The sequence below is a fragment of the Dasypus novemcinctus genome, chromosome 6 (genome assembly GCF_030445035.2).
Source record: "Dasypus novemcinctus isolate mDasNov1 chromosome 6, mDasNov1.1.hap2, whole genome shotgun sequence".
NCBI classification, from domain to species: Eukaryota; Metazoa; Chordata; class Mammalia; order Cingulata; family Dasypodidae; genus Dasypus; species Dasypus novemcinctus.
In genome coordinates this window covers 100,186,577-100,214,361 of record NC_080678.1, presented here as the reverse complement: position 1 = coordinate 100,214,361, position 27,785 = coordinate 100,186,577, and the positions used below count along the sequence as shown (strand labels likewise).

The window sequence follows — 27,785 nt, the reverse complement described above, 5'->3', positions numbered from 1 at the left end:
CCCTCCTGCCCCTGGGGTGGAGGACGTGCTAGCCACGTCCTCGGGATGAGTGTCTCCAACAGCCGGCAGTGCAATGTCCTGTTCCTCCTCATTAGCATTCTCTTATTTATACAACCAGAAGCTCTTAGTCTTTGTGAAACAAATAAAAAGAAAACAGAAAAAAGAGTTGACAGAGTCAGGCTTCACATCCTGCAGAGAAAGCCAGGAAGCGCAGTGTGGGGAAGCCGCTTGCACAGTTGACCTGGGATCGAGTCTCCAAATGGGGCCTAAACTGACTGCCGAGCCCCTCCCCAGGGCTTTAAGCCCCTCTCCCTCGCTCCTGGCTCTGAGTTGGCCCATTGCTCGGCCTCGCCTTATGCGGCATTTTGTCACAGGAGCAACCTTCTTACCACCAGCTTGGGAGAGGATTTGCTGGCACACAGACAGCCTGGGAGGAGAGTGGGAAATGCTCTCCCCAAGCCCGTCCTGGGAGCTGGCTGGACAGACAGGGGACTCGGCTGCACAGGAGGGCGAGGGGCAGGAGGGGGAGAGGGGGCTCCCTCAAGCAGCAGCAACGCCAGGCAGGAAGGCTTTGAAGGTCAATGGTTATTTGTCCCAGGGTAAGCCTGCACACACAACCTGCATACGCAGAAACGGGCCCCTCCAGGAATTTTTTTTAAACATGGGTGATATTATGGTTATTACTTTCAATCAGTATTGATTAAACACCAAAACCTGTTCTTGCCTTACACTCAACTGAAAGTTTCAAGAAGACAGGACTGAGGTGGAGAGTTTAGTTTCCTAACTAGTAAGATCAATAAAGACAGGCTGGGAAGCGGACTTGGCCCAGTGGTTAGGGCGTCCGTCTACCACATGGGAGGTCTGCGGTTCAAACCCCGGGCCTCCTTGACTGGTGTGCAGCTGGCCCATGCACACTGCTGATGCATGCAAGGAGCGCAGTTCCACGCAGGGCTGTCCCCCGCGTAGGGGAGCCCCATGCACAAGGAGTGCACCCGGTAAGGAGAGCCGCCCAGGGTGAAAGAAATTGCAGCCTGCTCAGGAATGGTGCCACAAACACGGAGAGCTGACACAGCAAGATGAAGCAATGAAAAGAAACAGGTTCCTGTGCTGCTGACAACAGAAGCAAAGAAGACACAGCAAATAGACAGAGAACAGACAACCAGGGCGGGGGGGGGGGGTGCCGGGGGAACAAATAAATAAATAAATCTTAAAAAAAATAAAAATAAAGAATGGCTAACTAGGACATGTCACCAAAGAAGAAAGTGTAGTTAGGGAATGGAAAGCTGGGTTTAATCTGAGCAGAAATGGCAAAAAGTAGTTTGTAAATGTTTGGAAATGAATAGAAATGGTGAGAGCACATAAGAGAATTTGTCATCAGAATTGCTAATATATAGGTATGACAGTGGTTTGCTTTTTTTTTAATAATGAAACTGCTCTAAAATTGATAGAAATGATGAATACCCAATTCTTGATTATACCAATGGATTTTACACTTTAGATAAATTGTAAGGTTTATGAATAAAAAACATAATAGGGTGGGTTGGGGAAAAATACACCAAATGTAAGATATGGATTGTAGTTAGGAGTAATTCTTTGATGATGCTCTGTTATAGTTTGCTATGCTTCACAACAATGCAAGGATTAGTGGTGGGGTGACATATGGGAGCCCAGTGTGATGTGTTGTAAGTGTACAACTTTTACTACATACCTATTATTTATGTATGTTCATGTATGAATGATATATTTCAATAAATTTTTTAAATGAAAAAATAATATAATAGAGGATGCCTGGGCGCCCTCAGTCACAGCTGCCCTTGCAGACCCTCCTGAGGTGGTCAGGGACACCACGCCCGGTTCTGGGGGCTCGGGGGCCTGGTGATTTCACAGACATGGAGAGACCATGGGCTACACCTGGTGGGAGGACGCTGCTCACTAAAACTCATCCTTCTTGGGTGTGGATTCTCCAGCAGGGGCAGATGGAACCAGATGGGGACTCAATTTTCTTCTCTAGTGGAGAGGACATGGTTCAGTGGAATCCTTCTGGGCTTGGGCACAGTTCGGGGCACCTGGACAGAGAAGTCGTGCTTCCAGCTAGTGACCCTGGGGGCTCCTCACCACCTTCTATGACACGTTCAGATTGTGGGACTCCAAAGTGGGAGACCAGGGACATGGAGAAAGGAGAGGAGAAATTCAAAGGCTTCTCTTTGCATGAAGTTAGGACTGGATTCACATGAAACAGGCTCTTTGGGCTTTTTCATGGAGCAGAGTTTGGCAGATGGATGAAGACGAGGTGCTGTGAGAGGCACAATCCATGTCCATCCCCCACAGGGCCCCAGGATGCATTATTCTAGCAGGTGGAGCATATATGCATTTGGGAGAGGACAGAAACTCACCATCTAATAAACTCTTTTAATCATCAGCAACAAATGCCAACATCTTTTTGATTGTAAAACCAAAACTATGTGTCCATCTCATCAAGTCAACAATCCTGGCCCTTTGGTGCTTTAGCGATGAGACTTTGCAGGCAGGGCTCGTGGAGGGCAGGCAGCCAGAGCCCGGGAGGAGGGATGGGGGTATGCAGTGGGGGGACGGCAGTACTGCGGGCAAGCTGCAACAGGGACCCCCTCGCGGCAGGGTGGGGCGCACAGGGTTGGGTTGCAGACCACCGGCATGCATGGGGCTCTCACTGGGGCAAAGGTGAGGCACCTCCCCTGTAGGGCAGAGAAGAGAGAGAAGGTCACAGGAAGGTCATCCGACTTGGGAGCGGAGGCTGCAGTTCCCTTGGCATGGTGGGCTGGGCTCAGGACACCTGCACCCATCGGTGGACCTTTCCCTGGGTGCTGGCCTCCAGCCTCCACTCCACTTGGTGACAAGGTTTGGCTGTCACCTCCTCTGCAGGGGTCCCCCCACCCTCCCCAGGCCTGACCTCTGACCTTGGCCTCTCCCTGTGGCCCGACTCCCTGGGGCCACAGCATTGACTCCCCCTGGGGCCACAGCATTGCCTGGTTTGGGCCCTGGTGAGTGTCTGCTGAAGGAGGACCCCTCCCCAGGGCCCTGGGCCACTGCGGGACGTGAGGCTGGGGGATGCAGGGGGCCCCTGAAGGCAGAGGGTCTGCCCCACCCACTGTGCGAGGAAGCCCGTGCAGACCCTGCGTCTGTCTGCGGCACTCGCCGCCCCGGCGCTGCTGTCATCCCTGCCCCTCCCTCCCGGGCTTGCCGAGGACCCCCACCCTCCACTCAAGGCCTCCGCAAGCGACCAGAGCACATTGGCCCCTCCCTCACTCCAGTGAGGAAGGGTCTCCCCGCACCTTCGGGCAGCCCCCTGGGAGAAGGGAGACCCCCGGCCTTCTGGGACCCCTGCTCGCCTCCAGCGGGCAGCACCCCAAGACCCTGGTGTCTGCCTTTAGAGCCCAGCACCCCCGGTGCCCCAGAGGCCAGCCTCAGCAGGACAGGCCCAGCAGGGCCCCGGCGGGTGCTCGCCCACCCCCCTCGGCTCAGGCCCGGGGCCGTGGTCCTCCAGCTCGCCTGTGTATCCGTGCCTGCCTGGCCTTCCACGAGGGCCTGCCCATGCCCCACTCTGAGCCAGGCGCCTGATGTCAAGACAGCCCTGCTCTCAGGCACGTGGCCCCCCGGCTGCTGGAAAGCGAGCCCAGGGCACCCAGGTCCTCGAGGGGCCTGCAGAGCTGTGCACATCACCAGGTAAGGCCAAGGGGCCTGGAGACCCCCTCCCGCCTGTGGATGGAGGACGGGCCAGTGTGCGTGCCCGAAGCCATGGAGCTCAGGAAACTTCCACGGCAGCTGGAGGAAGCTAAGACACCACCCAGGACAGCCAAGCAGGGGCCCCAGGAAACGGTCATGTCACAGCCTCCAAGCCACACAGGAATGGCCACTGGAACCATGTGAGGTCCCCGGGCCCTGCTGACTTCATGCGTCTCTCCCCACACCCCAAGCACACACCAGGGCCTGTCCTGTGTGGTGGGGTCACCTCAGGGCCTCATGCACGAGGGACGGTGGAGGACACAGGAGGCAGGTGGAAGCAAGCCCCACGCAGCTGGGGTTGAGGAGGGGCCTGGCACCTCAGGAAGCTCAGGGCTTTCCTCCGCAAGACACGGGGCCTGACCCCCAACCAGGGACACAGTGGGTATTGGATTTGGGGGCCACGAGTTGCCCGGGAGTGCTCGGAGAACCTTCCAGCACGCGAACACGCTGCTGCTGGGTGGACGCCTCCTGGGTCAGAGACCTGCTGTCCCCTGGCTGGGGTCATTCATTGGCCCCATGGTGCCTGTGCTGACCTGCAGCAATCCCACCGTGTCAGGGACCAGGGTAGCCTGCTCAGGGGGCTCAGAATGTGGCCAAATCTTACATTCACTAAGCTCTCCCCATCTCTAAGCTTTTATATACACTCTTCTTCTCTGTGGAATGCCCTTTTTTTTCTCATCTACTCATCTTTTAAAAGATAACCCAAATTTTACCTCCTCCACAAAGTCTCATTTCCATCAAAAATGACTGCGCCTGGGGAACCAGCAAGATGACAGCAGAGTAAGGAGCTCCTAGAGTCGGCTCCTGCTACAGGATAGTTAGCAAACACCCAGAGCTCTCTGGAGCTAGCTGAAGATCCTGTTTGGGGGCTCCAGGAGACCAGAAGGGCATCCTGCCACATCCTTGAAGGAGTGGAAGGAGGAGACTGCCCATCTGCAGAGAAGACTCGTAAGTACAGGCTCCACACCCTGGAGGCCAGTGCCCATCCTCCACTGGAGGCACAAGCCACCTCGGGAGCTGTTCCGTGGCTGGAATTGAAAGCTCCACTTGCCCAAAATGGGGGAGGAAGAGATGGGTGGGCACCAACTTCAGTTACTGATGGGTAAACTCAGTCAGCTACAGTATGATGCTGAGAACAGCTAAGGTTTGAGCCTGTCCAGGTCAGAAAGAGGCCAGGAGCCACCATCTTAACTCCACGCCTGGCATGAGGGGAAGCGGGGCAGACTGAGGATCCCAGTGCTGGTGGGAACTGGCTTCTTTCCCTCCAGGTCAGATTGTAGCTCCAGCCTCGGCCCCAGTGCCACCTCCAGCAGGGAGGAAGCTGCAGGGACCTGTGCCAGCCTCTCTGGGAAATTACTGGCCAAACCATGGACACAGGTGATGATCCTACTCTGGTGGTGCAAGCCACCCCAGGAGCTGTTCTGTGACGGGAATTGGAGGCTTCATTTCCCAGAGACAGGGGAGGAGGAGACGGTTGACTGCTGATTTCAGCTACTGATTGGGAGAGTTGGCTGGCTAAGAGATAACCCTGGGAACAGCTGGGGTGAGAACCAGCCCAAGTCAGAAAGAGGCCAGTAGCCACCATTCTGACTCCACCCCCAGCCTGAGGGGAAGCTGGGCTGACAGTTTCTTTCACAAAGATCAGCCTGCAGCCCACCTAGGCTTCAGCCCCACCTCTGGCAGGGAGGAGGCTGAGGAGCCCTGCACCAGCCTAGACAGGCAACAGCAGGGAACTCTGGCTGGCATAGACTGAAAATCAGAAGACTACCAGGGGAACTGCAGTCATCTTAGACCTGCACTGCAGAGATTGCTGCCCACACCTGCAGTTCCATCCTTGCCCCAGGTAGGGGAGAAAGGGATGTGAAGCTCCATCAGTCTCTCTGGGCAACTACAGTCTAGGCCTGCACATGGATTATTCCACACAGCTATGACTCTGTCCCTGTCCCTGGCAAAGGAGAAAGTTGGAAGAAGCTTCATTGGTCCCTGGTGCAATGAGGGCAGCTTGAGCCTCCACAGCTTACAGGACCAACTACATGCTTGGCTCCTACTGCATAACCAGCAAGGGAGAAAGGGCAGGAAGCCCTAAACTAGAGAGAAAAACGGCACCCAGAAAAAATACCCTCGTAAGCTAGATGCAAAGACACCGACAAAAAAATTACAATCCACACCAAGAAACAGGAAGCTATGTCCCAGGTAAAGGAACAAGATAAGCCTCCAGATGACATAAAGGAGTTGAGACAACTAATCATAGATGTTCAAACAAATCTTAATAAATTCAATGAGATGGCTAAAGAGATTAAGGATATTAAGATGAGTACAAAGAAGAATTTGAAAGATACATAGAAAATTAGCAGACCTTATGGGAATGAAAGGTGCCATCAATGAAATTTAAAAAAGATTGGAATCATATAATAGCAGATTTGAGGAGGCAAAAGAAAGGATTGGTGAGCTTGAAGAAATGGCCTCTGAAAGTGAACATACAAAAGAGGAGATGAAGAAAAGAATGGAAAAATTGAACAAGGTCTCAGGGAACTAAATGACAGCAAAAGGCATGCAAACATACGTGTCCTGGGTGTCCCAGCAGGAGAAGAGAAGGGAAAAGGGGCAGAAGGAATATTTTTTTTACTTTTTTTGGTCTTTATTTGTTTTTTTAATGTTACATTAAAAAAATATGAAGCCCCCATATACCCCTCACCCCCCTCACCCCACTCCTCCCCCCCCATAACCACAACCCCCTCTGTCATTCATTGCATTTGGTGAATACATCTCTGAGCACCACTGCACCTCATGGTCAATGGTCCACACCATAGCCCACACTCTCCCACAGTCCACCCAGTGGGCCATGGGAAGACATACAATGTCTGGTAACTGTCCCTGCAGCACCACCCAGGACAACTCCAAGTCACAAAAACGCCCCCACATCACATCTCTTCCTTCCACTCCCTACCCCCAGCAGCCACCATGGCCACATTCTCCACACCAATGCCACATTTTCTTCGATTACTACTAATCACAATAGTTCATGAATAGAATATCAGTAAGTCCACTCTAATTCATACTCTATTCCTCCATCCTATGGACCTTAGAATGGTTGTGTCCACTCCACATCTATATCAAGAGGGGGCTTAGATTCCACATGGATGCTGCATGCAATCCTCTTGCTTTCGGTTGTAGGCACTCTTGGTTCCCTGGTGTGGTGGCTGACCTTTTTCACCTCCATGTTCACTGAGTGGGGTAAGTCCAATAAACCAGAGTATAGGACTTGCAAGTCTGTTGGGCCTGGCTATCACATGGTCAGTCCAGAGATTCAGAAGGAATATTTAAAGAAGTAATGGTAGAAAATTTCCCAACCCTATTGAAGGACATAGATATCCCTGTCCAAGAAGCACAACAAACTCCCATCTGAAAAAATCCAAATAGACCAACTCCAAGACACATACTCAAAATGGATCAAGAAACTAAAACTAAAAGCAAGAACCATGAAACTTCTGGAAGAAATTATTGGAAAATATCTTCAAGACTGTTGTGGAAAACTGGCTTACCTGTTTGTTACTGTAAATGTTACACCTGTTAAATGTAGCTGTTGTTAGATGTTGCAGTTGTTTCCTGTTTTTGTAAATGATGTTGTAGTTCAGATAGCAAACAACTGCTTGGTAGTTTCCCAATATATGCAATGGGAAAACCAGGGTTGAGGCTCTCATTCCAGAAGCCATGAGTCCCCTGGTCTCAGGTTTCTCTCCCCTCTTGTGTCTCTACCTTTATTTCTGTGTTGCCTTCCCTTCAAGCCAACCTATTGTGAGCTGAATGTAGCACAAAACCTGGTGGTAGGTGGTGGATTCTTAAAGGAGATAAGAGAAGAACTGAGTGGACTACTGATGTTTAATGTATGTAGAAGTTTTAATTAGCTTTACTGTAAAATCATGGAAATGTATAGAGTGGATGGTAACACACAGTGAGTAACAGCTAGTTTATAAATGGGGATGTGACTGAAAATGGTAGTCTAGTTTTTTAAATGCCACTGACAGAATGCTTGAGAATAATCTAGGAACTGGGTAGCACAGTAAACCAAGAGGTGGATGAGAACTGCTGTTGATGGTACAGATTCAAGAGTGTCCTTTGTTAGCTAGAACAAATGTATATTACTACTGCAGGGCGATGGGAATGTGGAGAAGCATGGGAAAGGTATGGCTGGAGTGACCTATGGACTGTGGTTAGTAGTAACAACACGATATTCTTGCATCTATGCAAAAGATACACTGTGTTGATTCTGAGGCAGTATGGGAAATGTGAGCCAAATGTACAGTATGGACATGGCAGTAATCAGATGATATTATTTTATCTGTTGCAAATGACACACCACATTGTGGTGTATTGATGGAGGGGTGCTTTGTTTGGGAATTCTGCACATGTACATGATTGTGTTATAGGTTTACAACTTCTGTCATAAAAAATACATTTAAAAAATAATAATAGGGTGGGTTGGGAGAAAAACACACCAAGTGTAAGATAGTAACTATAATTGGTAGTGAGATTTGACAGTGTTCTTTCATAGTTTGTAACAAACATCTCATAACAATGCAAGGTGTTGGTGGAGGGTTGATGTATGGGACCCCTGTATGATGTCATGCACGTTTGCTTTGTAAGTTCACAACTTTTACTATACACTTAATTGTTTATGTATGTTCATATATAAATAATATAAAGATAATAATCAGATTGGTTAGGGGAAAAATACTTTGCTTAATAGTAATATTTTGACAATGCTCTTTAATCATTAGTTGAAAAGGTTTAAAAACAATGCAAGTTATTGGTGGTAGGGCGAGATGTTATATATGTTTGTTTGATGTCATATATGCTTGTTTTGTAAGTTCACAACTATTATACATTTATTGTTTATGTATGTTTATGTATGAGTGATGTATTTCAATCAATAAAAAAATAAAATAAAATGCCTGTGCCTCCTGGGACTTCCCAATCCTACCTGCAATCACAGCACTTCTCCCCCAGCACTGACCCTGAGCCACAAGACCCTCTACTCATCTGGCCTGGGGACTGCGACTCTTGGGCTGGGGAGGGGCTCCTGCCTGGGTCTGGTTGGTGTGTGGCCTTTGTATTTTGCAGCACAAGGGAGTTTTATTATTTTTCCCTGTTTTTCAGATGAGAAAAGTGAGGCTTTGAGAGGTTAAGAAACTAGGCCAAGTTTACACAAGTAGTAACTGGTTAAACAAAGTTCTTCCTATGGTCACCCCTGGAAATGTTACAGGGACCCCTTCCATCCTTCCACAATTGTCCCCCAAAGAGGTTTTCTGTGCCTTCATACATGCCAGATCCAAACATGCCTCTTGGTGTCAGAGAAATGACCAAAAGTAACATTGCAGGCCCTTGTCCAACCATAAATGCTCATTCATCCATCCATCACACCTCCATCTATCCACCCATCCATCCATTATCCATCCTCCCATCCATCCATCCACCCACTCTTCCACCTTCCCATCCACCCATCAACCCATCCATCCATCCTCCCATTCATCCATCTATCCCTCCATCCACAGAGAGTGCTGCATCTACAGGCCCAGGCATAGGATGATAAGTGCTTCAGAAAGCTGATCCTGTACACACTGACGCCTGCAGGGCAGGCAGGTGTCCGTCCCCCACCCTCTCTCTGCACCAACACTAAGTATCATCACGAGCACCTTGACCACTGGGTTGATGAAGATCATGTTGATTTCCCACTCTCTCTAGGCTCGCTGCCTCTCCCTTCACCCAGAGCATGCCACCCTGGGATAACATCCATCGAGTTCTACTTATTTACAGGAACTTTGGGTTTTGTCGCTGTTGGGCATAGAATGGAATATTTATCTTTGTTTCTCACTCCTTTATTTCTGCTCATTTATTCTAGAACACGAGCAACTGATTCTGGGGCTGGTGCTCCCCAAGGGCTGCAGGTCCCTCTGCTTTCCTTCAGGGCATGGTCTACGGGACACTTGCAGTCTCTCGCCCCAATCATGCCCATCCTGGGGCTGCAGGGGCACCCTGGAATGATCTGAACAGGTGCTGATAGAGGGGCAGATGTAAGCGCCTGGACACCTCCACCCAGGAGAGGAGCCCTCTGGGGGCTGCAGGGATCCTGAGTCCGTGGCGTGGGCATGAGGGGGTGAAGGGATGTGAGGTTGGAGGGGGTGACTCTCCTTCTTCTCTGGCCATCAGCGATTGCCAAGTGAAGCCAACTACCATTACGTCTCCTCAGCTCGCTACTGCACAGCTCAGGACCTTTCCTGAAGGGACCGGCAGAGCTGATAGGGAGCCTCAGCGTCCAGGGCTCTAGGGCTTGGACCCTGTTTCTGGATCTCCTGGGGAAGTGGGAGGGAGGGGAGCCAGGTGCCATCACAGTCCAGAGGCACAAGCAGAGATGTTTCTAAAGATTGCTGGTGGAAGGACACTGTCACGTTAGGATTTCCCCAGCCCTACGTCTGTGCCCCCTTTGGTCCAGCTCCATCATGGGCAGGATGAGAAGAACAAGACTCAGCTGCCCGTTGGGCACCCATGCAGTCTCAGCCCCACCCCAACACGCTCCAACCAAGGCCCACAAACACAGGCGGATTCCCATGGAGAAGGAGTCTGCTGGGACATGGTGTGGAAATCAAGACACCAGTGCCCACGAGAGCCTTGCACGTACAGCCCAGTCCACTACAGAAACGTGCTTTCCAGGTGTTCCCAGGGTCCACCTGATGGCCAGATGCAGGCCAGCCAGGGGCTCTGCGGGGAGAGGAACTGCCCCCTGCAGCACCCAGCCCTTCACTGAGGCGGAGCCTCTGTCTCCACACCTGGGAGGTGCAGAGGAGGCGGCCAGGCCAGGAGTGAGGGCCGGCCAGGGGTGGGCGGCTGCCTCCCTGCGCCCAGGTGAGGACGCCAGGTGAGTGACCTTCAGGGCCTCGGCCCGTGCCCAGAGTGAGCCTGTGCCCCAGCCCAGAGCAGTCCTGGAGCACCACCGGAGCCACAGACATGGCGGTCAAGGGCTGGGCGCCTCCAGGGCCCCTGCCCCACCTGCACAAAGCATGACGGGGGAGGCCGCACAGGGTGGACAGCAGTCTGGGTCAGGGGGCCCGCAGCCACGTGGGCACAGCTGCCAGGTGATGTAGGATGACCACACGAGATCCCAAGTGCTGACCCGAGCACAGGCAGTGCAGGGTGAGGAGGGCGCTGGGCTCCAGAGCCAGGCTGCTGGGTCCCTGTCCATCCCCGCCCCGCAGAGGCTGTGTGAGGTGGGGCAAGGCACGAGCCTGTCTGTGCTCCTGCTTCCCGGTCTTTACAACTGCACATAACCACAGCGCCAAGGCTTGAGCTGGAGGAGGGGCTGGAGGGGAGGAATGTAGGGCCCCCTGAGGGCAGCTGCCCAGGAGGTCCACCATGGGCACAGCACTGCCCTGGTTCCAGGTGCACACGCAGCGCTGCCATTTACCCCCTGTGCCGGGGAGCCCACTCCAGGGGACCGTAGCTAGCTGGAAGAGCCCGTGGGGGCTGCACCCAGAGGCCCCCACGTGGGAGGCCACTTCCTGGGAGGCATAAAGCCAGCCAGCTGACCCCCAGGGCTGCAGGCCCAGGTGGCTCATGGGCCAGGAGTGCTGGAGCCGGCGGTCGGCCCTGCTCTGCAGCCCCTTGCCCTTGACTCTGGCCGTGGCCCTTCAGCCTCCAGCCTGGACAGTCCCCCGCCCATCCAAGACCACAGGGAAGGAGCGTGTGGGCAGCCACGGCCGGCCCCTGGGGCCTGCGTGCTCCTGAGGCCGTTTCCCAGGGCTGGGCCCCTGCCTGTGGGCAGGCATCACGAGAAAAAGCACTGGGGCGTGGGCCCGCTGCGGGTGCAGCACCGCGCCTGCTCACCATGCACTGGAACGGGGACCGCACCAGGCGCACTGGGGAGCAGCGCCGACTCAACAGGGCACACAGGAGGTTCAGCTTGCCCTGCAAAGGAGACGTGGCATGAGGATGCGGCACAGCTGAGCGACACGTCCAGAGTCCAGAGAGGGTCAGGCACCCCCGCTGAGCCCCAAGAACCCGCATGAGCTCAGGAGCGGAGCCTGGTGGCCTGCGTGACTGCTGGGATGGTGGTCGCTGTGCTAAGTGTCAGAATCTGGAACAAGACACCCTTTTGGCGTGGGGGGTCAGTGGCTCGTTTAGGGGACAAGTTCCCAGGTCGGGTAGGCTACACCAGGAGCCAGGAGAGGTCCCTGAGGGGGCAGTTGGGGAGTGCGGGGAGCTGGGCAGGAGCCCACAGTCTGCAGGGAGGCCTGAGCTGGGGTGGAGGAGGAGGGGGCAGGCAGGGGCCAGGTGGGAGGTCCCGTGCCCAGCTCGGGGGCAGGTTCCTGATATGGGGGTGGGAAGGGAAGAGAACAGTCCAGAAGGAGCCCTGGGCCAGTGGAGGGCAGCACCTGGCTGGCCTGAGTCACAGGGTGGGGCAGGTCTGGGCCAAGCAGGCCGAACAAGTCACTGTGTCAGGACAAGGGCAAGGCTGGCTGTTCCAGTGCTTTCCAGGGCTGCAGAGGAGCACGGAGCAGATGCAAGAGCAGGACGGAGGGGCCCAGCCAGCAGGAGGTTGGGGCTCTTGTCCTCCAGGTGGCCCTTTCACCCCAGGACCCTCGGCTGGGCAGGGCTCTCCCGACCAGGTGGGCAGCAGCATGTCCAGGGAGGGGTGAAGGGCTGAGACTTGGGCTCCCAGGACTCAAGGCCCAGCACTGGTCACTTAAGGATGGGGTCTTGGGGCTCCTCCTCCCTGCAGCCCTGCACCCCGTGTCACCAGCCATGAAGCCAGCAGCTCTTGTCCTCATTCTGCCAAAAAGGCTGCTGCTGGGCTGGGCACAGCTGCGGTGTCTCCAGAGAATTGAGAAGGCGCTAACAGCGGCTGCTCAGCAAGTCTCTATTTCTCTGACTCATTCACCCCTCTTTGTGGCTCAGGCTGTTTTTCTCCCTCCACCGCTGGCTGGGGTTTGAAACCTGAGCCACACCTGAGCTGAGGAAACCTGGGTGGCAACCGGTTACCTGCCTGATGTGGGCTGCCTGCCAGCACCCAGCAACCAGGTGGGGCAGGGGCAGCTGGGCTCGGTCGACTTGGAGTGCCTGGGACACTGACCCCCTGGCACCCAGGGAGGAAGCAAAGTGCCCTGAACCCTGGACTCCCCCAGGTGGAGCCTTCCAGCAGGGCCTCTGCACCTGAACCATCACCCTCTCCCCTGCCCCAGCCCTCCTCACCTCCATTTGCCTCACATGCCCAGTGCCCGGGCAGTCACAGCAGCGGGTAATCATCATGGGGCATGGCGGGCTGCAGCACACTGTCTGTAGGAAGAGAAAGCACCTGCTCCAGGGGGGCACAACCGGGGGGGCCTGTGCTGCCACTCAGCCGATGTTTGTGGGGTGAATAAGGAACAATCGAGTGAGGGACCCCGGATTCCATCCACAGCCCGCGCCTCCAGGGAGCATCCTCTGGGGCAAACAAGACGGCATCTGGCTCGTCCCCAAAGTGCTGCAAAGCTTCCCTGTCCCCTTGCTCGTCTGACACCCCCATTGGCAGAGCCTTGCCTTGAGGCTGTGCCCTGTGTGGGGCTTGGATTGAGGGCCCCAGAAGAGAGGGGTTCACGCCTGCAGCCGTGCTCTCTGGGGGGAGCCGTCTGTAACAGGACGTGCCCAGGATGTCACTATTGGATGGGTGGCCAAAGAGAAGCGGGGGCTCTGTACACTCCAGGAGCCTCATGAAGGAGGAAACGTGACTCGGGAGGAGCCTGAAAGCAGAGGATGGAGGGGACCAAGGATGGCGCCATGTAGCCGAGGCAAGAGGCCAGCCAAGGACCCCGAGGCCTGCAGTGGCTGGCACTGGAACCCTGCGGATCCGGGAGAAAGCTGGACTTCTGGCCTCCAGACCAGAGGCAGTGACCTCCGGGTTCAAGCCACCTGGTGCATGGCATTTGTCAGAGCTGCCCTGGCAAATGAAGACACCACGTGCTGGGCCAGCCAGGGGTCCGCACATGGGCAGGGGACGCCCCTCAGCCACCGGGCTCCAGCTTTGAAAGCGCGACTGCCCCAGGCCCACCTGGCCCCACGGCTGCTGCCCTGAACCCGGCCCTGGGCTCCCCCGGGTGGGCGTCCCTCGCAGCTCTGTGCCAGGTAAGCTCCCTCACCCACCCTCAGCCCTGCAGGCCCCAAGGGCTGACCTGGCCAGGCCCCTCTGCCCACCAGGAGACCGTGATTAAGAAAAGGGCATGGCAGATCCCAGAGCTGGGTCCTTGCAACATGAGGCTCCTTTTCCAGAAGCTTCCCTGAGTCCTGGGCAAGTGCCATCCTGCCAGCCAGCAGGGGCCAAGTGTCCCACTTGTCTCAGGAGGGCCCATGGCAGACCCCCCACAGGCTGCCCACACTGCCCCTTTGGTGGGAGCCTGGGAAGGGGGACGCCTGGCTACCCTAGCAGTCCCCATCCCCCCACCCCTGCACCCCCTCCTCCTGCTCTGCAGGCTCTTGGCACAGGCAGTGGAGCTCCTGGGGCGGGAGCGGACCCCTCCATGGGCCTCAGGAGGCTCGGTGCATGGCAGATGAGCTCACAGGAAGTCAGGACGCACTTAGGACTTACCCTACATGGGTCCGGCTCCCTTTTACACTAGAAAGTTAAAAAGACATAGCCAAATAAGATTAATAAGATAATGAAATAATACTAGTATTTAAAATAACAAGTAAAATACAAAAAAAACCTTTAAAAATTGACATAATATAAAAAGTTTTTAGACACTGTGTCTTTCATCACTGTAAGGTCTGTTGTCTTGTATGTACAGTAATAATTTCTCCTGTATATTCCTCCAGGGTCTTATTTTTTCCACTTTATTTTCAAAGAAGCTGTAGGTTACAGAAATGTGGGAAGGGGTCCACCTGGGGCATGCCTCGAAGGCATATGAATATGTTCAAGCGTTCACTGTCTGGATGGTTGAAGACCCACACAGTAAGCAAAAGAATATTGGATTCCCATCCTGGGGAGGGCTGCTGCATTCTCTAACAGCATGGCAAGAATCTCCCAAGTACAAGGGCAGTGCCTAGTGAAGGAGGAGAGACCATGATGCCAGGCCCTCGATATTGACAACCGTACTTACAGACCTGTCCTTGTGAATTTGAAACTTAGCCTAACATTATATATTGCCTAAGAGTTACCTCCTGAATGCTTCCTTGTTGCCGAAATGTGGCCTCTCTGAAAGCCAAACTCAGCATATAAACACACTATCGTTTTCCCAGCATGGGACATAATGCCTGTGGATGAGCCCCCCTGGCACCAAGGGATTATTACCAACACCAACCAACAACCAACAACGCATGCAGACAAAGACCTTGACCAAAAGGGAGAAATATTCAATACAAATGAGTTTTTATGGCTAAGAGATTTCAAAGTGAATCAGAAGGCCATTCCAGAGGTTACACTTCTGCGCATCTCAGCAGGCTCAGCAGGATCCCATTGACTGCCATGGTAAACAATGCCTCAAACAGCAGGGCTCCTAAGAGCTAGAGACACCCAAACACCAAAAGCAGCACAGAGCAGCTCAGGAGTTAGGCACCCTATCAGCTGGCCTTACTCTGGAATCTATGCTCCTCAGTGTAACAGACTTAGACTCTTGAATAGTTTCCCTAAACAAGGCTCCTCTGTCCCTTTTATTTGAAATATCATTAGCACTCTACTTATTAAATGTATGTTCCAGAGACTTAAAATCTTTGGTCCATCCATGTGCCAATTGGGTCCTGAATCTCAGCAGAGTTGCAGCACCTATTCTCCAGCTCATTGGACTCATCCAGCACAACTAACAAGGAGATGATGATGGACAACGCCCATCCCAAGGAGCAGAGAGTGTCTGCAACTGCAAGCAAGAGAGTAACATCCACCTACCACCTGGGAAACAGGGCCCCTCTCAATCAGAAACTGCATCACCATCGTCAAATCCTCAAGACTGGGGAATGAACACTGGACTAAAGTAGACTTATTACTATTCTATTATAGACATTCTAGCAATGGAAGAACTTCTATCATTGATATAAAGGCAGTGGCCACCAGAGGGTCTGAGGGGAGGGGGAGGGAAGAAGAGGTGTCACATGAGGGGAATTTCAGGACATTGGAGTTGTCCTCCAGGACAGGGCAATGATGGGTACAGGGCATTATGGATTTTGCCATAACCTACGAAACTGTGCAGGACAGAGTGTCAACTGTAATGTAAACTAGAGTCCATGGTTAGTAGCAATGCCTCAATATGTGTTCATCAATTTTAGCAAATGTGCTACACTAAGGAAGGTTGTCATTGATGTGGGAAAGTGTGGGAGGGGGAGACAGTGAGGTTTATGGGAATCCCTTATGTATATATTTTTTATGTAGCATTTATGTAATATAAAGCTTCTTTAAAATTAAATATTTTAAAAAAAGACATAACCTGTGCTGGAAGGTGCGGTTTGGGCTCAGCCTCAGCCCCTGGGAGAGGTGGGGACCCTGCTCAGAGCCGCGGGGCACAGACCGATGCCTGCGGGGCTGTGGCCAGCACAGCTGCCTCTGAGCCTCAGTTTCTTCCTTTGTCACAGGGACACCGCCCCTCCCTGGAGGGCTGGGGCAGGCCAGGCAGGCTGAGGCCACCCCAAGCCAAGAGCCCTTTGTGGGATGGTCCCCACAGGCTTTCCCTTGAGTGCTCCCTGGGCAGGGACCCGCCTGCTCCTTCTCTGCCCCCCCTTCTCCTCCTCCTCCCTGCAGCCCTCGGGACGGTCCTCCAGCCCCTCGAAGTCCCCTCCTTCCTAGCCCAGGAGCACTCCTCTCTGGCCTCCTGCTGCCCTGCTGCACACTTGATTCTGGTCACCTCTAGAAAGGCCGTGGGCACTGGAGCAGCCTGGCCCAGCATGCACACCCTCCCCGTGAGCACCCCATGGCAGGTGGGGCAGGAGGCCAGGGCACCTCTAGGCTCCAGGGGGTGATGGAGCCTGAGCCTTAGTCAGTCTTGGGAGATGCAACCATAGCAGGGGCGCTCACCTGCCTGTTCACGCAGCAGGGCACTCACCTGCCTGCTCAGGCAGCAGGGGCACTCAGGTGCTTGCTCAGGCAGCAGGGCACTCACTTGCCTGCTCACAGAGCAGGGCACTCACCTGCCTGCTCAGGCAGCAGGGGCACTCACCTGCCTGCTCACATAGCAGGGCGCTCACCTGCCTGCTCACATAGCAGGGCACTCACCTGCCTGCTCATGAAGCAGGGGCACTCACCTGCCTGCTCAGGTAGCAGGGCACTCACCTGCCTGCTCACAGAGCAGGGGCACTCACCTGCCTGCTCACATAGCAGGGGTACTCACCTGCCTGCTCATGAAGCAGGGGCACTCACCTGCCTGCTCACATAGCAGGGGCACTCACCTGCCTGCTCACGTAGCAGGGCACTCATCTGCCTGCTCACATAGCAGGGGCACTCACCCGACAGCACAGGTAGAAGAAGCAGCACAGCAGCAGGAGGAAGAGCAGGGCAGCTGCGCCAGCCACCACGGGGATCCAGGGGAAGTCGCTGCTGCCGGTGCTGATGAAGCTTTCAACAAGTGGTGGTAAGGGGATCTCCAAGCCACGGGGCTCAGCCTCCTCACCACCGCCCTCGCCCTCGGGGGTCCCCTCCTGGTCAGTGCGCTCATTGCTGCTGTCCGCATCACCACTGTGGTACTTCGAAAGCCACTCGAGGGCTCTGGCTGCAAGATGCCTGAAGAGCTTTGTGGGGGGCTTCTCAGGAGGCTTTCCAGGGGCCTGCTCGGAGACCTTTCCAAGGAGGTTTTTTGGGGAGGCCTCCTGGGGCATCTCAGGGGCTTTCTCAGGGGTTTGCTCAATGAGGCGCTGGCTGTTGACCTTGCTTGTGTTCCCAGCCTTGCCCTCGGTGGGTTTGGCAGCAGGATTCTCCCCCTGTGGAAGGGCCACCATCACCATCCAGCCGTGGATGCCAGAGAACAGGTGTGGCCGAGGGCTGGGCTGGGGCTGGGTGGCCCCCTCCCGGCTCCCGTCCCCTGGCATTCCACCCCCAGCTCCTCCTCTCCTCAGGCGCTCCACCTCGGAGGACCCCAGGGGGGCCAGGAGTCCATGGCCAGATGCCCAGACCACCTCGGCAGTGCCCAGGGCCACGGACGCCATGTGTGGTGGAGGCTGCCCCATCCCCCTGCCTGATCCCTGACCTGGAGGGGTGGGCCCTGGGGCCCACACAGCCAGGGGTGCTGCAGGCCTGGACTCTGGTCTTGGTGGACCCCTGCCCTAACCACTCGCCCTGGCTGCCAGCTGCCCCCCAGTGTGTCTGCATCAGAGCTGGGCCAGTGGGCCCCATGACAGGGGTGTCCCCACCCAGTACTCACGCAGTCCTTTCCACTGAATTTGAGGTTGTTGGTGATGAAGGTTATGCCTTTGTTGAGGCTGATTTCAATGAAGATGGGCCTAAAGCACAGAGGGGGTTGGCCGGTGACAACCAGGTCCCCTCTGTGGCTGAACTTTGGCCCCCAGCTCTCCTGGGTGCAGTGACTTTGCCAGCAAGGCAGTGGGGTAGTGGAGAGAATGGGGCGAGCTCTCCTTCCCCAGAGCACGAGGTCGGCCTGGTGCAGAGGCCCCGAGGGACACGGCCGGCCCCAGGAGCCCAGCATCGTCTGTGCACCGTGTGGCCACGTGCCACGTGAGTGGCAGCAATGGGGGGGTTCCCTGGGCTCCTCTGTGTGGGCAGGGCACATGGGCTCAGCTCTGGTGAGTGGCAGGAGCCCTTTGGAACCGGATGGGCTGAAGCGTGTGCCCCAGAAGAAACCATGTTCACCACCTGCACCCAGTCCTGGGGTGTAACCCAGCGTCAGTGGAACTTCTGAGGACATCGTTATGCTGCGGTCAGGGGAATGAGACTGCCCTTAGTGCTGTGACTGAGGGCTTTCAAGGGAAAGCCACTTGGAGGAGAAGACGCTGGAAGTCCTTGGGAACCGGCAGAGAGAGGAGAGCACACGGCCATGTGGTGGGGGAGCCACGGGACCCCAGGATTGCCGGCTGCCAGCACCAGAGCGCTGCGCACCCTGGAGGGAGCCAGCTTTCAGCCCCAACACTGGCAGCCAAGAAATCCCTCTTGTCAAGACAACCCATGGCTGCTAGATGTCCCAGCAGTGGGGAAACTAAGGCAGGCTCCCTCCACCTCCTGCCATCCTCAGCAGAGCTGGGCCACACGGATCCCTGCCCACCCCCAGGACCACCCATCAGGGTAGGTACAGAGGGCTCCCCGGGTGCCCTGGCCGAGGGTGTCCTCACCCAGGACCCCTAAACCACTGCCCATCTGGTCTCCTGCCACAAGGGTCCCCAGGTTGGGGCACTTACTTTCCAAGTATCTGAGGTTCTACTCCAGGACAAGTTATGACATTGTCTCCAGAAGAGCTTGCTGCTTTATCTAAAAGAGAAAACCCACAGCAGAAGGTCAGTGCACGTCCATCCATCCACCACCTCCTGCTGCCCTCGGCCAGACAAGTGGACCCTGGCAGAGGGCCAGCCTCTCCTTCGGCCATCGTCTACTCTGAGAAATTGTGGGATCCCTGGCACTGGGCAGCCGATGGTATTTAAAAGAAACAAGGCAGGCAGAGAGACGTTCTCAAGGCAGGAACGTTCTTGTGACTGGATGGGGAGGCAATCCCATAAAATAGAACCATGAACAAAATAAATGTCAGGGAGTGTGAAGTGCATGACAACAAAAACGGGGAAGGCACAGAGCACGGAAGTGAAGGGACATCCTCTGAGAACGGGTGGCCTGGATCATCTTTTACAGGTACAATTTCTCGTTTGGAGACATTACGATATTTGCAGATGAACTGACGTGATGTCTGGGATTTGCTTCAAATAAGCGGCAGCGGGGATACTGACGTCACCAGCTTGGCATGGGTGGGCCATTACTGACAGTAGGTGATGAGTATTTCAAGTTCATTCTACGATTCTCACAACGATTGTATGCTGTTGAAACTTCACTAAAAATCAGGCCTCTCCAAGGAGGCAGTGCTTGCTCTGAGCCCCAACAGGTGAGGAAGCCACCAGGGAGAGGTCTGAGGGAGGAATCTTCCAGGCTGTGGAGGGGCCTGTGCCAAGGTCCTGAGGTCAGAACTACTCGTGCTTGTGCAGGGAGGAAGGGAGGGAGCAGGACGGGCAGCGTGGGCTTTATCCAAGGACAGCGAGTGTGCCAGGGCCTGACAGATCCCGGGGTGTTGTGGACTTGAAGGCAGCAGGACTTTTGGTGGCTGGATGCGGGGGAAGCAAAGAGGCACGAGGGGGCCGTGAGCTTTGGAGGAGAGGACTGAGTGGCTAGGGGTGCCCTTTCCTGCAATGGGGAAGCCTGACATGGGAGGGGATTTTGGATGCTTTGGCTTTCCTTTAGCCTTCGGTTACTGTGGGGTTTGGGACTGGGGCACAGGAGGCTGAGCGCAGGTCCACAGCTGTAGGGGCACCTCTCAGTCTGCAGCCTGGATGCTCACTGGCCCCTGGACTGGGGTGAAGAGCACTGCAAAGCCGCCCTCTGAGTGGGGCTTGGCCTCACAGTCATCCCCCAGGCTGGAGGAGCAGGACCTTTGCTTTCCAAGGCCCGGGCCCAGCTGCACCCAGGAAGGAGGGTGAGCAGCGTCATCCACTGTCTCTCTGCAGGATGGAGGCTGGGTTTCCCACCACCTGCAGCCCATGAGGGCTGTGCTCAGAGCTGCTGGGAGTGCTGCCCTCTCCAGCAGAGGGACCCTGGAGGTGGCAAGCCAGCCCCCTCACAGGGGTGGCTCTCGTGGAATGTTTTCATTTCAACTAGGCTAGTTGAGTTCCAGGAAGATGGCATTGGAGTAGGCAGGTAGGGCTCAACTCTCTCACAAAAACAATGGAGAAAGGGCCAAAAGCTGTCCTAGGGACCTGCTTTGGGAGTCAACAGACCAGGACAGTGCTATGCAACTCCCAGGAGGGCAGGGGACAGAGAGATGAAGAACCCAAAACAAGAAACCTGAGCTATCAAATGCCCACCATGGCTGAAAAGGGCTCCCCTCCCCCATCCCAAGATATTAAGCTGGGGTAAAAGCCTGGCTCACTGCAGCCCAGTGCGGGGGGAACAGATGTCCTCCTCCCTGCCAGCTGTTTCAAGGGAAAAGGGAAGGGGCATCAGAAGGCTTCTCTTCCATGAATTCAGCCAGCAAAGCCTGCTGTGAGTTTCAGCTCTGACTGCACCACACAGGAAAGTAGAGGTCGAAAGAAACACTTCCATGGAAAGGTTTCCCAAGAAACACCATGTGCTGGATGGTCTGGAAATTGCATGGACAAAAACTGCTTTAAGGACTCTCTTAACCCCAATTCCTGGGAGAAAATCTGCACACCATTAGTGAATCCCTGGCCCGGTTTTGATAACTTAAGCTGGGTAATTTTAAAGACTCAGAATAAGGTGAACCAAGTATCAAAGAAGAGCTGGGGTGGGGCGGGGGGGGAGGCAGCAAACAGGCAACAGAAGAAATTGGCTATCAGAGCAAATTGATTGACATATTCAGATGCCTAGACATGAGCAAAAAATTACAAGCCATATTAGGAAGCAGGAAGAGATGGCCCAGCCAAAGGAACCGACCAAATATCCTGAATATATACAGGATTTAAGAAAATTAATGAATGATAATCATGCAACACTCCCAAATCACTTCAAAGAATTGAAAGAAAATATGACTACAGGGATAAAGAGTATTAAGAAGACACTGAGTAAGCATAAAGACCAATTTGAGACTGCAAAGAAAAGTAACAGAGCTTATGGGAATTAAAGACACAATGGATGAAATTAAAAATAGAAAGATGAAGAGGAAGACCCCACATTTGAGGAAGAAAATGAAGAAATTGGAGGAGGTGCAGAAGGTGGACAGGGTAATAGAGACTTTTTTCTAAGGAACTACAGTGTATGATGTATGGATTTGGGGATGACCCGAATCCTTATACTGAGTCAGTGGATATTCTTGAAGACCTTGTCATAGAGGTCATCACTGAGATGACTCACAAGGCAATGTCAGTTGGAAGACAAGGTCAAGTACAAGTTGAAGATATCATCTTCTTGATTCGAAAGGACCCAAGGAAGTTTGCTAGAGCTAAAGACTTACTATGAATGAAGAATTGAAACAAGCTAGAAAAGCATTTGATCACACAAACTATGGATCTTGATCCTTTTTGTACTTCTTAAAGCTTCCTTATCTTCTGGGTCAAATATATATAGTAACTGCATATTTCCTATAGTAAGGTCTGGATATCTAACCATGAAAATGAAAGCTGGAGAAACATACAGGTTTCAGCCTTTATTTTCCTGTCTTCAATTTTAGAGCTTTTGAGTCTTTAATTGCCTGTCTTTATATTGTCATTGGGTTTTAATGATCACATATAAGTCAAAGTACCTTGCAATTCATGTAACTCCTTCTGACTTTTGACTAGATGATGAAGAAGTACTTATGTGTTAGGTGTCCTTTTTTGTCATTGTAGGCTATATTGTAGCTGTTTTATATGTGACAAGTAAATGGCACCTTTGATCCTGTGATAGCTGAGACATGTTTTTTATATTTTCTTAAGTTTCTAGACAAAACTCTGATATTGCTAATGAAGTGAACTGGTTTGTGTTTCTCTTAAGTAGATGATGATATAGGAAAATACGGTATTTTTAGAGAATGCTTAAGTGTCTTAAGTGGTCATTTGTTTTAATTTTCTTCACATAGCAAGAGTGTTTTGTTTTTTGAGAAACTAAGTTTCATGTAAATGCCTCAGTGTTGGTAGGCTTTTTTTAATTTAAAATCTTTGGGGTTTATACATTCTGTTTGTCAAGCTTTACAACTGAGTTTCCCAAGTCAGTTTAAATCTTCTAAAAAGAAATGCTTTCAGTAGCATGAATGGCATTGCTTAAAAAGCTGATGGCAGGATAAGCATTTGGGGTAGTGTTTTATTAATATATTTGTTAGTACTTGTTCATTGTGGAAATGTGTACTTGCCTAAAAGCATATGTGGCCACAGAAACCACTTGTAGTTCAGGATATACAGGTTGTGTGTGTATTTAACTATCTTGTATTAAATTATTATTGCACTTAGCTTAAAATGAGAGTTGAAATTGCATTTAAAGTGATCATTGAATGTAACTATCTGTGAAACTGAATGTTTTGTTTTGTGTGCTGCTTTTTCACATTATCTATAAATCAGTGCTTGGGGAAATTCTACTTTCTTAACCTATTCATACAAGGAATAAAGTATGAAAAATTAGAAAAAAATACATTAGAGGGAGGAGGTGCAAGGTGGCAGCAGAGTAGGGTGCTCTGAGAGTTAGCTCATCCTACAAGGCAGTTGGTGATCTCCCAGAACTATGTAAAGCACCTGCTTGGGGGCCCTAGGAGAGCAGATGAGCATCCTGCAACATCCTTGAAAGAATGGAAGGAGGAGACCTACCATCTGCAGAGAAGATTCATGAGTAGAGCACTCTACACTATGGAGGCCAGTGTCCATTCTCCACTGGTGGAGAAGCTGCCTCAAGGGCTATTCCATGGCTGGAGTTGGAAGCTCCATTTCCCAAAAATGGGGGAGGAAGAGATAGTTGGTCCCTGAATTCACGTAGTGATTAGTAAACACGGCTGGCTAAAATATAACCCTAAAAACAGTTAAAGTTTGAACCTGTTCAAGTTGGAAAGCACCCAGTAGCTGCCATTTTAACTCTGCAAAAGCAGATCTCAATACATTCAACAAGATAGAAATTATACAATGCACCTTCTCTGATCTTAATGGAATAAAGCTGAAAATCAGCAAGAGGTGGAAAAAGGGTACATTCACAAATATATGGAAATTAAACAACACACTCTTATATAATCAGTGGGCCAAAGAAGAAATTTCAATAGAAATCAATAAATATCTCAAAACAAAACAAGAGCACAACATATCAGAACATATGAGAAGCAGTGAAGGCAGTGTTGAAAGGGAAATTGATGGCACTCAATGCTTATACTAAAAAAGAAGAAAGAGCTAAAATCAAGAAGAAAAAAACAACAGCAAATGAATCCCAAAGCAAGTAGAAGTAATGAAATAACAAATATCAGAAGAGAAATAAATGAAATGGAGAACAAAAAGCAATAGAGAAAATTAACAAAACTCATAATTGGTTCTTTGAGAAGATTAACAAAATCAACAAACCCTTAGCTAGACTGACAAGGAAAAAAAGAGTGAAGATGCAAATAAATGAAATAAAAAATGAAAATGGGGACATTACTACTGATCCCACAGAAATAAAAGATATTGTAAGAGGATACTATGAACAACTGTACACCAAAAAACTAGACAATGTAGATGAAATGGAAAAATTCCCAGGAATGTATGAACAACCTACACTGACCCTAGAAGATATAGAAGACCTTGACAAACCAATCACAGGTAAAGAGATTGAAACAGTCATCAAACAACTCCCAAAATGAAAAGCCCAGGACCAGATGGTTTCACAGGTGAGTTCTACCAAGCATTCAAAGATGATTAATACAAATCTTACTCAAGCTCTTTCCAAAAAATGGAATAAGAAGGAATGCTACCAAACTCATTCTATGAAGCCAATATCACCCTAATACCAAAGCCAGATGTAGATATTACAAAAATTTTTTTAATTGCAGACCCATTTCCCTAATGAATACGGGTACAGAAATCCTCAACAAAATACTTGCTAATTGATTCCAACAACATATTTAAAAACTTATTCATCATGATAAAGTGGGTTTTATACCAGGGATGCAAGGGTGGTTCAGCACAAGAAAATCAATCAGCATGCTATACCAATAAGCAACCCACAATGCACAAAAACATCAGTGATGTTTCTATACGCTAATAATGTGCAGTCTGAGGAGGAAGTCAGGAAAAAAATTTCATTTACATTAGTGATTAAAAGAATCAGATATATAAAAATAATTTTAACCAAGGATGTAGAGCTCTTGCATTCAAAAAACTACAATGCATTGTCAAAAGAAATTTTTAAAAAGACCTAAATAAATGGTAGAATATTCCAAGCTCATATATTGGAAGACTAAATATCATTAAGACATCAATTCTACACAATTTGATATACAGTCAATGCAATCCCAATACAAATTTCACCAGCATTTTCTAAACATACGGAAAACACAATTATTGAATTTATTTGGTAGGGTAATGGGGTTCTGATTAGGCAGAAACATCTTGAAAAGGAAAAGCAAAGCTGGAGGACCCTCTCTTCCAGATTTTAAATCACATTACATAGCTACAATGGTTAAAAAAAAACATAGCATGGTACTGGCATAAAGACAGACACATATACCAGTGAATCCAAACTGATGGTTTGGAAGTAGACCCTCATATCTATGGTCAAGTAATTTTTGGCAAGCCTATCCAACCCACCCAGCTGTGGCAGAGCAGTCTATTTAACAAATGGTGCTGGGAGAATTAGATATCCATAGTCAAAAGAAAGAAAAGGAACCCTTATCTCATGCCTTATACAAAAATTAACTCAAAATGGATTAAAGACCTAAATATAAATGCAAGAACCATAAGGCTCCTAAAAGAATATGTAGGAAAACATCTTCCAGACCTGGTGGTAGGTGGTAGATTCTTAAACCTTATACCAAAAGCATGAGCCACAAAAGAAAACATGGATATATGGGACCTCCTCAAACTCAAACACGTCTGTGATGCAAATGACTTCATCCCACTAAATGGGAGAAAATATTTGGAAACCACATATCTGATAAGGGCTTGATTTCCATTCTAAATAAAAGAGAGCATACAACAACAATAAAAAAACAAGCAATCCAACTTAACAATGGGCAAAAGATTTAGATGGACTTTTCTCCAAAGAGGAAATACAAATGGCCAAAAAGCACATGAAAAAGTGTTCCATATCACTAGCTACTAGAGAAATGTAAATCAAAACGACAATGAGATCTCATCTTACACCACATAAAATCGCCATAATTTAAAAAACAAAACAAAACAAGTGCTGCAGAAGATGTGGAGAAATAGGAACACTCCTTCACTGTTGGTGGGGTTGTAAATGGTGCAGCCTCTGTGGAAGACAGTTTGGCTCTTCCTCAGGAAGTTACATATAGAACCTCCATATGATCCAGTAATTCCTTTACTAGGAATATATCCAGAAGAACTGAAGTCTGTGGCACAAACAGAAGAACACGTGGCACACTGATGTTCATAGCAGCATTATTCACAATTGCCAAAAGATGGAAATAACCCAAGTTTCCAACAGCCAATGAATGGCAAACAAAATGTGGTATATACATATGATGGAATACTACGCTGCATTAAGAAGAAATGAAATTGGGACACCAATGATAATATGGATGAATCTTGAAGACATTATGCTAAGTGAAGTAAGCCAGACACAAATGGACAAATCTTGCATGGTCTCACTAATATGAATGAAATATGAAGAATAAATTCATGGAGTTAAACCCTAGAGGACAGGTTATCAGGAGTTATGAGGAGGTCTGAGAAGGAGTACTGATGCTTAACGTATGTAGAATTTTTAATTAACTTGACCGTTAAAGCATGGAAATGGACAGAGTTGATGGTAACATATTATAGTGAATAACAGCTGGTTTATAAATGGGAATTTGGCTGGAAAGGGTGATCCAGGGATGTAAATGCCAACTGAAAGAAAGCTAGAGCTTAATCTAGGGACTAAATAACACAGTGAACCCAGAGGTGGAAGAGAATTGTGGTTGATGGTACAGATGAAAGTGTCCTTCTGTGAGCAAGAACAGATGTACATCACTATTACAGGGTGGTGGAAATGTGGAGAAGCATGGAATAAATACAACTGCTGTGACCTATGGACTGTGGTTAGCAGGAATAATGTAATATTCTTGCATCTATGCCAAAGATTACTATGTTGATCATGAAGGAATATGGAAAAAGTGTGCCAAATGTACACTATGGACCATAGTTGGTGGTAATGGTCTAATGATATTTTCTCATAATCTGTAACAAATGTTTCTATGGTGTGGTGTGTTGGTGAAGGGTGAAGGACTGTTGTACAGCAATTTTACACATATGCATGATTGTTTTATAGGTGCACAACTCCTGTAATAAATATATATTAAAAAATAATCATAGGGGGAAGTGGCTGTGGCGCAATAGTTGGGCTCCCATCTACCATATGGGAGGCCCTGGGTTTGCATCCTGGGGCCTCCTTGTGAAGGCAGTCTCGCCTGCATGCTGCGGAGCACCACCCAGCCCGCAAGCAGTGTGGAGAGCTGACTCAGCAAGATGACACAACAAAAAAATTAAGGGAGACAAAAACACAGAAGAACGTGCAGCAAATGGACACAGAGAGCAGACAGCAAGCAATCCACAAGGGGGGAGGGGAAATAAAATAAATACATACAAACACAGAAGAATGTGCAGCATACGGACACAGAGAGCAGACAGTATGCAAAAGCCATAAGGGGGGGGGGGATAAAAATAAAATAAAATAACAGACAAAAGCAGTTTATCAAATAATAATAATAATAAGGTGGGTTTGGGGGGAAATACACCAAATATAAGATACGGACTATGGTTAGTAGTAATATTTTGATGATACTCTCATAATTTGTAACAAATATTTCAGAAAAATGCAAGATGTGGGGTGGGGTGATATATGGGGTGGGGTGATATATGGGACTCTGTATAATGTCATACATGTTTGTTTTGTAAGTTCACAACTTTTACTACACACTGTTTATGTGTGTTCATGTATGAATGATATACACCAATACAACTGATAAATAAATAATTATAACAATAATAATAAATAATATTTTTAAAAATACATTAGAACTTCCAGAAAGATGGCTGACTAAAAACACACTGGACTCTCTTCTTTCCTTAAAAAATATCTAGACGGCAGACATAAACAGCTTGGGAAAATAATCTTCTAGGGTTTAGGACACCAGGGGATGACTGGACACTTCCCAGAAGAGAAAGGGGCAAGGGAAAATAATTGTGTCTACAAAACTATGCATTAAAAGCCA

The 27,785-nt window shown here is 50.5% G+C and overlaps 1 protein-coding gene and 1 long non-coding RNA gene across 2 annotated transcripts in view; both read right to left on the bottom strand.

Annotated features, from left to right (window-relative positions):
- Positions 1-2,389: 2,389 nt before the first annotated feature.
- On the bottom strand, positions 2,390-11,717 carry LOC131278998 (uncharacterized). Its single transcript, XR_009186343.1, has 2 exons — positions 11,638-11,717; positions 2,390-2,711 (listed from the first exon to the last, which is right to left on the bottom strand). It is a non-coding gene; the product is annotated as an uncharacterized lncRNA (long non-coding RNA).
- Positions 11,718-11,821: 104 nt separating this feature from the next.
- The window catches only part of LOC131278899 (anthrax toxin receptor-like), a 56,857-nt gene continuing 40,893 nt past the window's right edge, over positions 11,822-27,785 (bottom strand). Inside the window, exons 11-16 of the mRNA XM_058299538.1 lie at positions 19,111-19,180; positions 18,123-18,201; positions 17,212-17,682; positions 14,372-14,398; positions 13,003-13,086; positions 11,822-11,887 (exon numbers count right to left, since the gene is read on the bottom strand). Of these exons, the coding sequence (XP_058155521.1) occupies positions 11,822-11,887; positions 13,003-13,086; positions 14,372-14,398; positions 17,212-17,682; positions 18,123-18,201; positions 19,111-19,180 (797 nt within the window). The remainder of the gene's footprint in view (positions 11,888-13,002; positions 13,087-14,371; positions 14,399-17,211; positions 17,683-18,122; positions 18,202-19,110; positions 19,181-27,785) is intronic.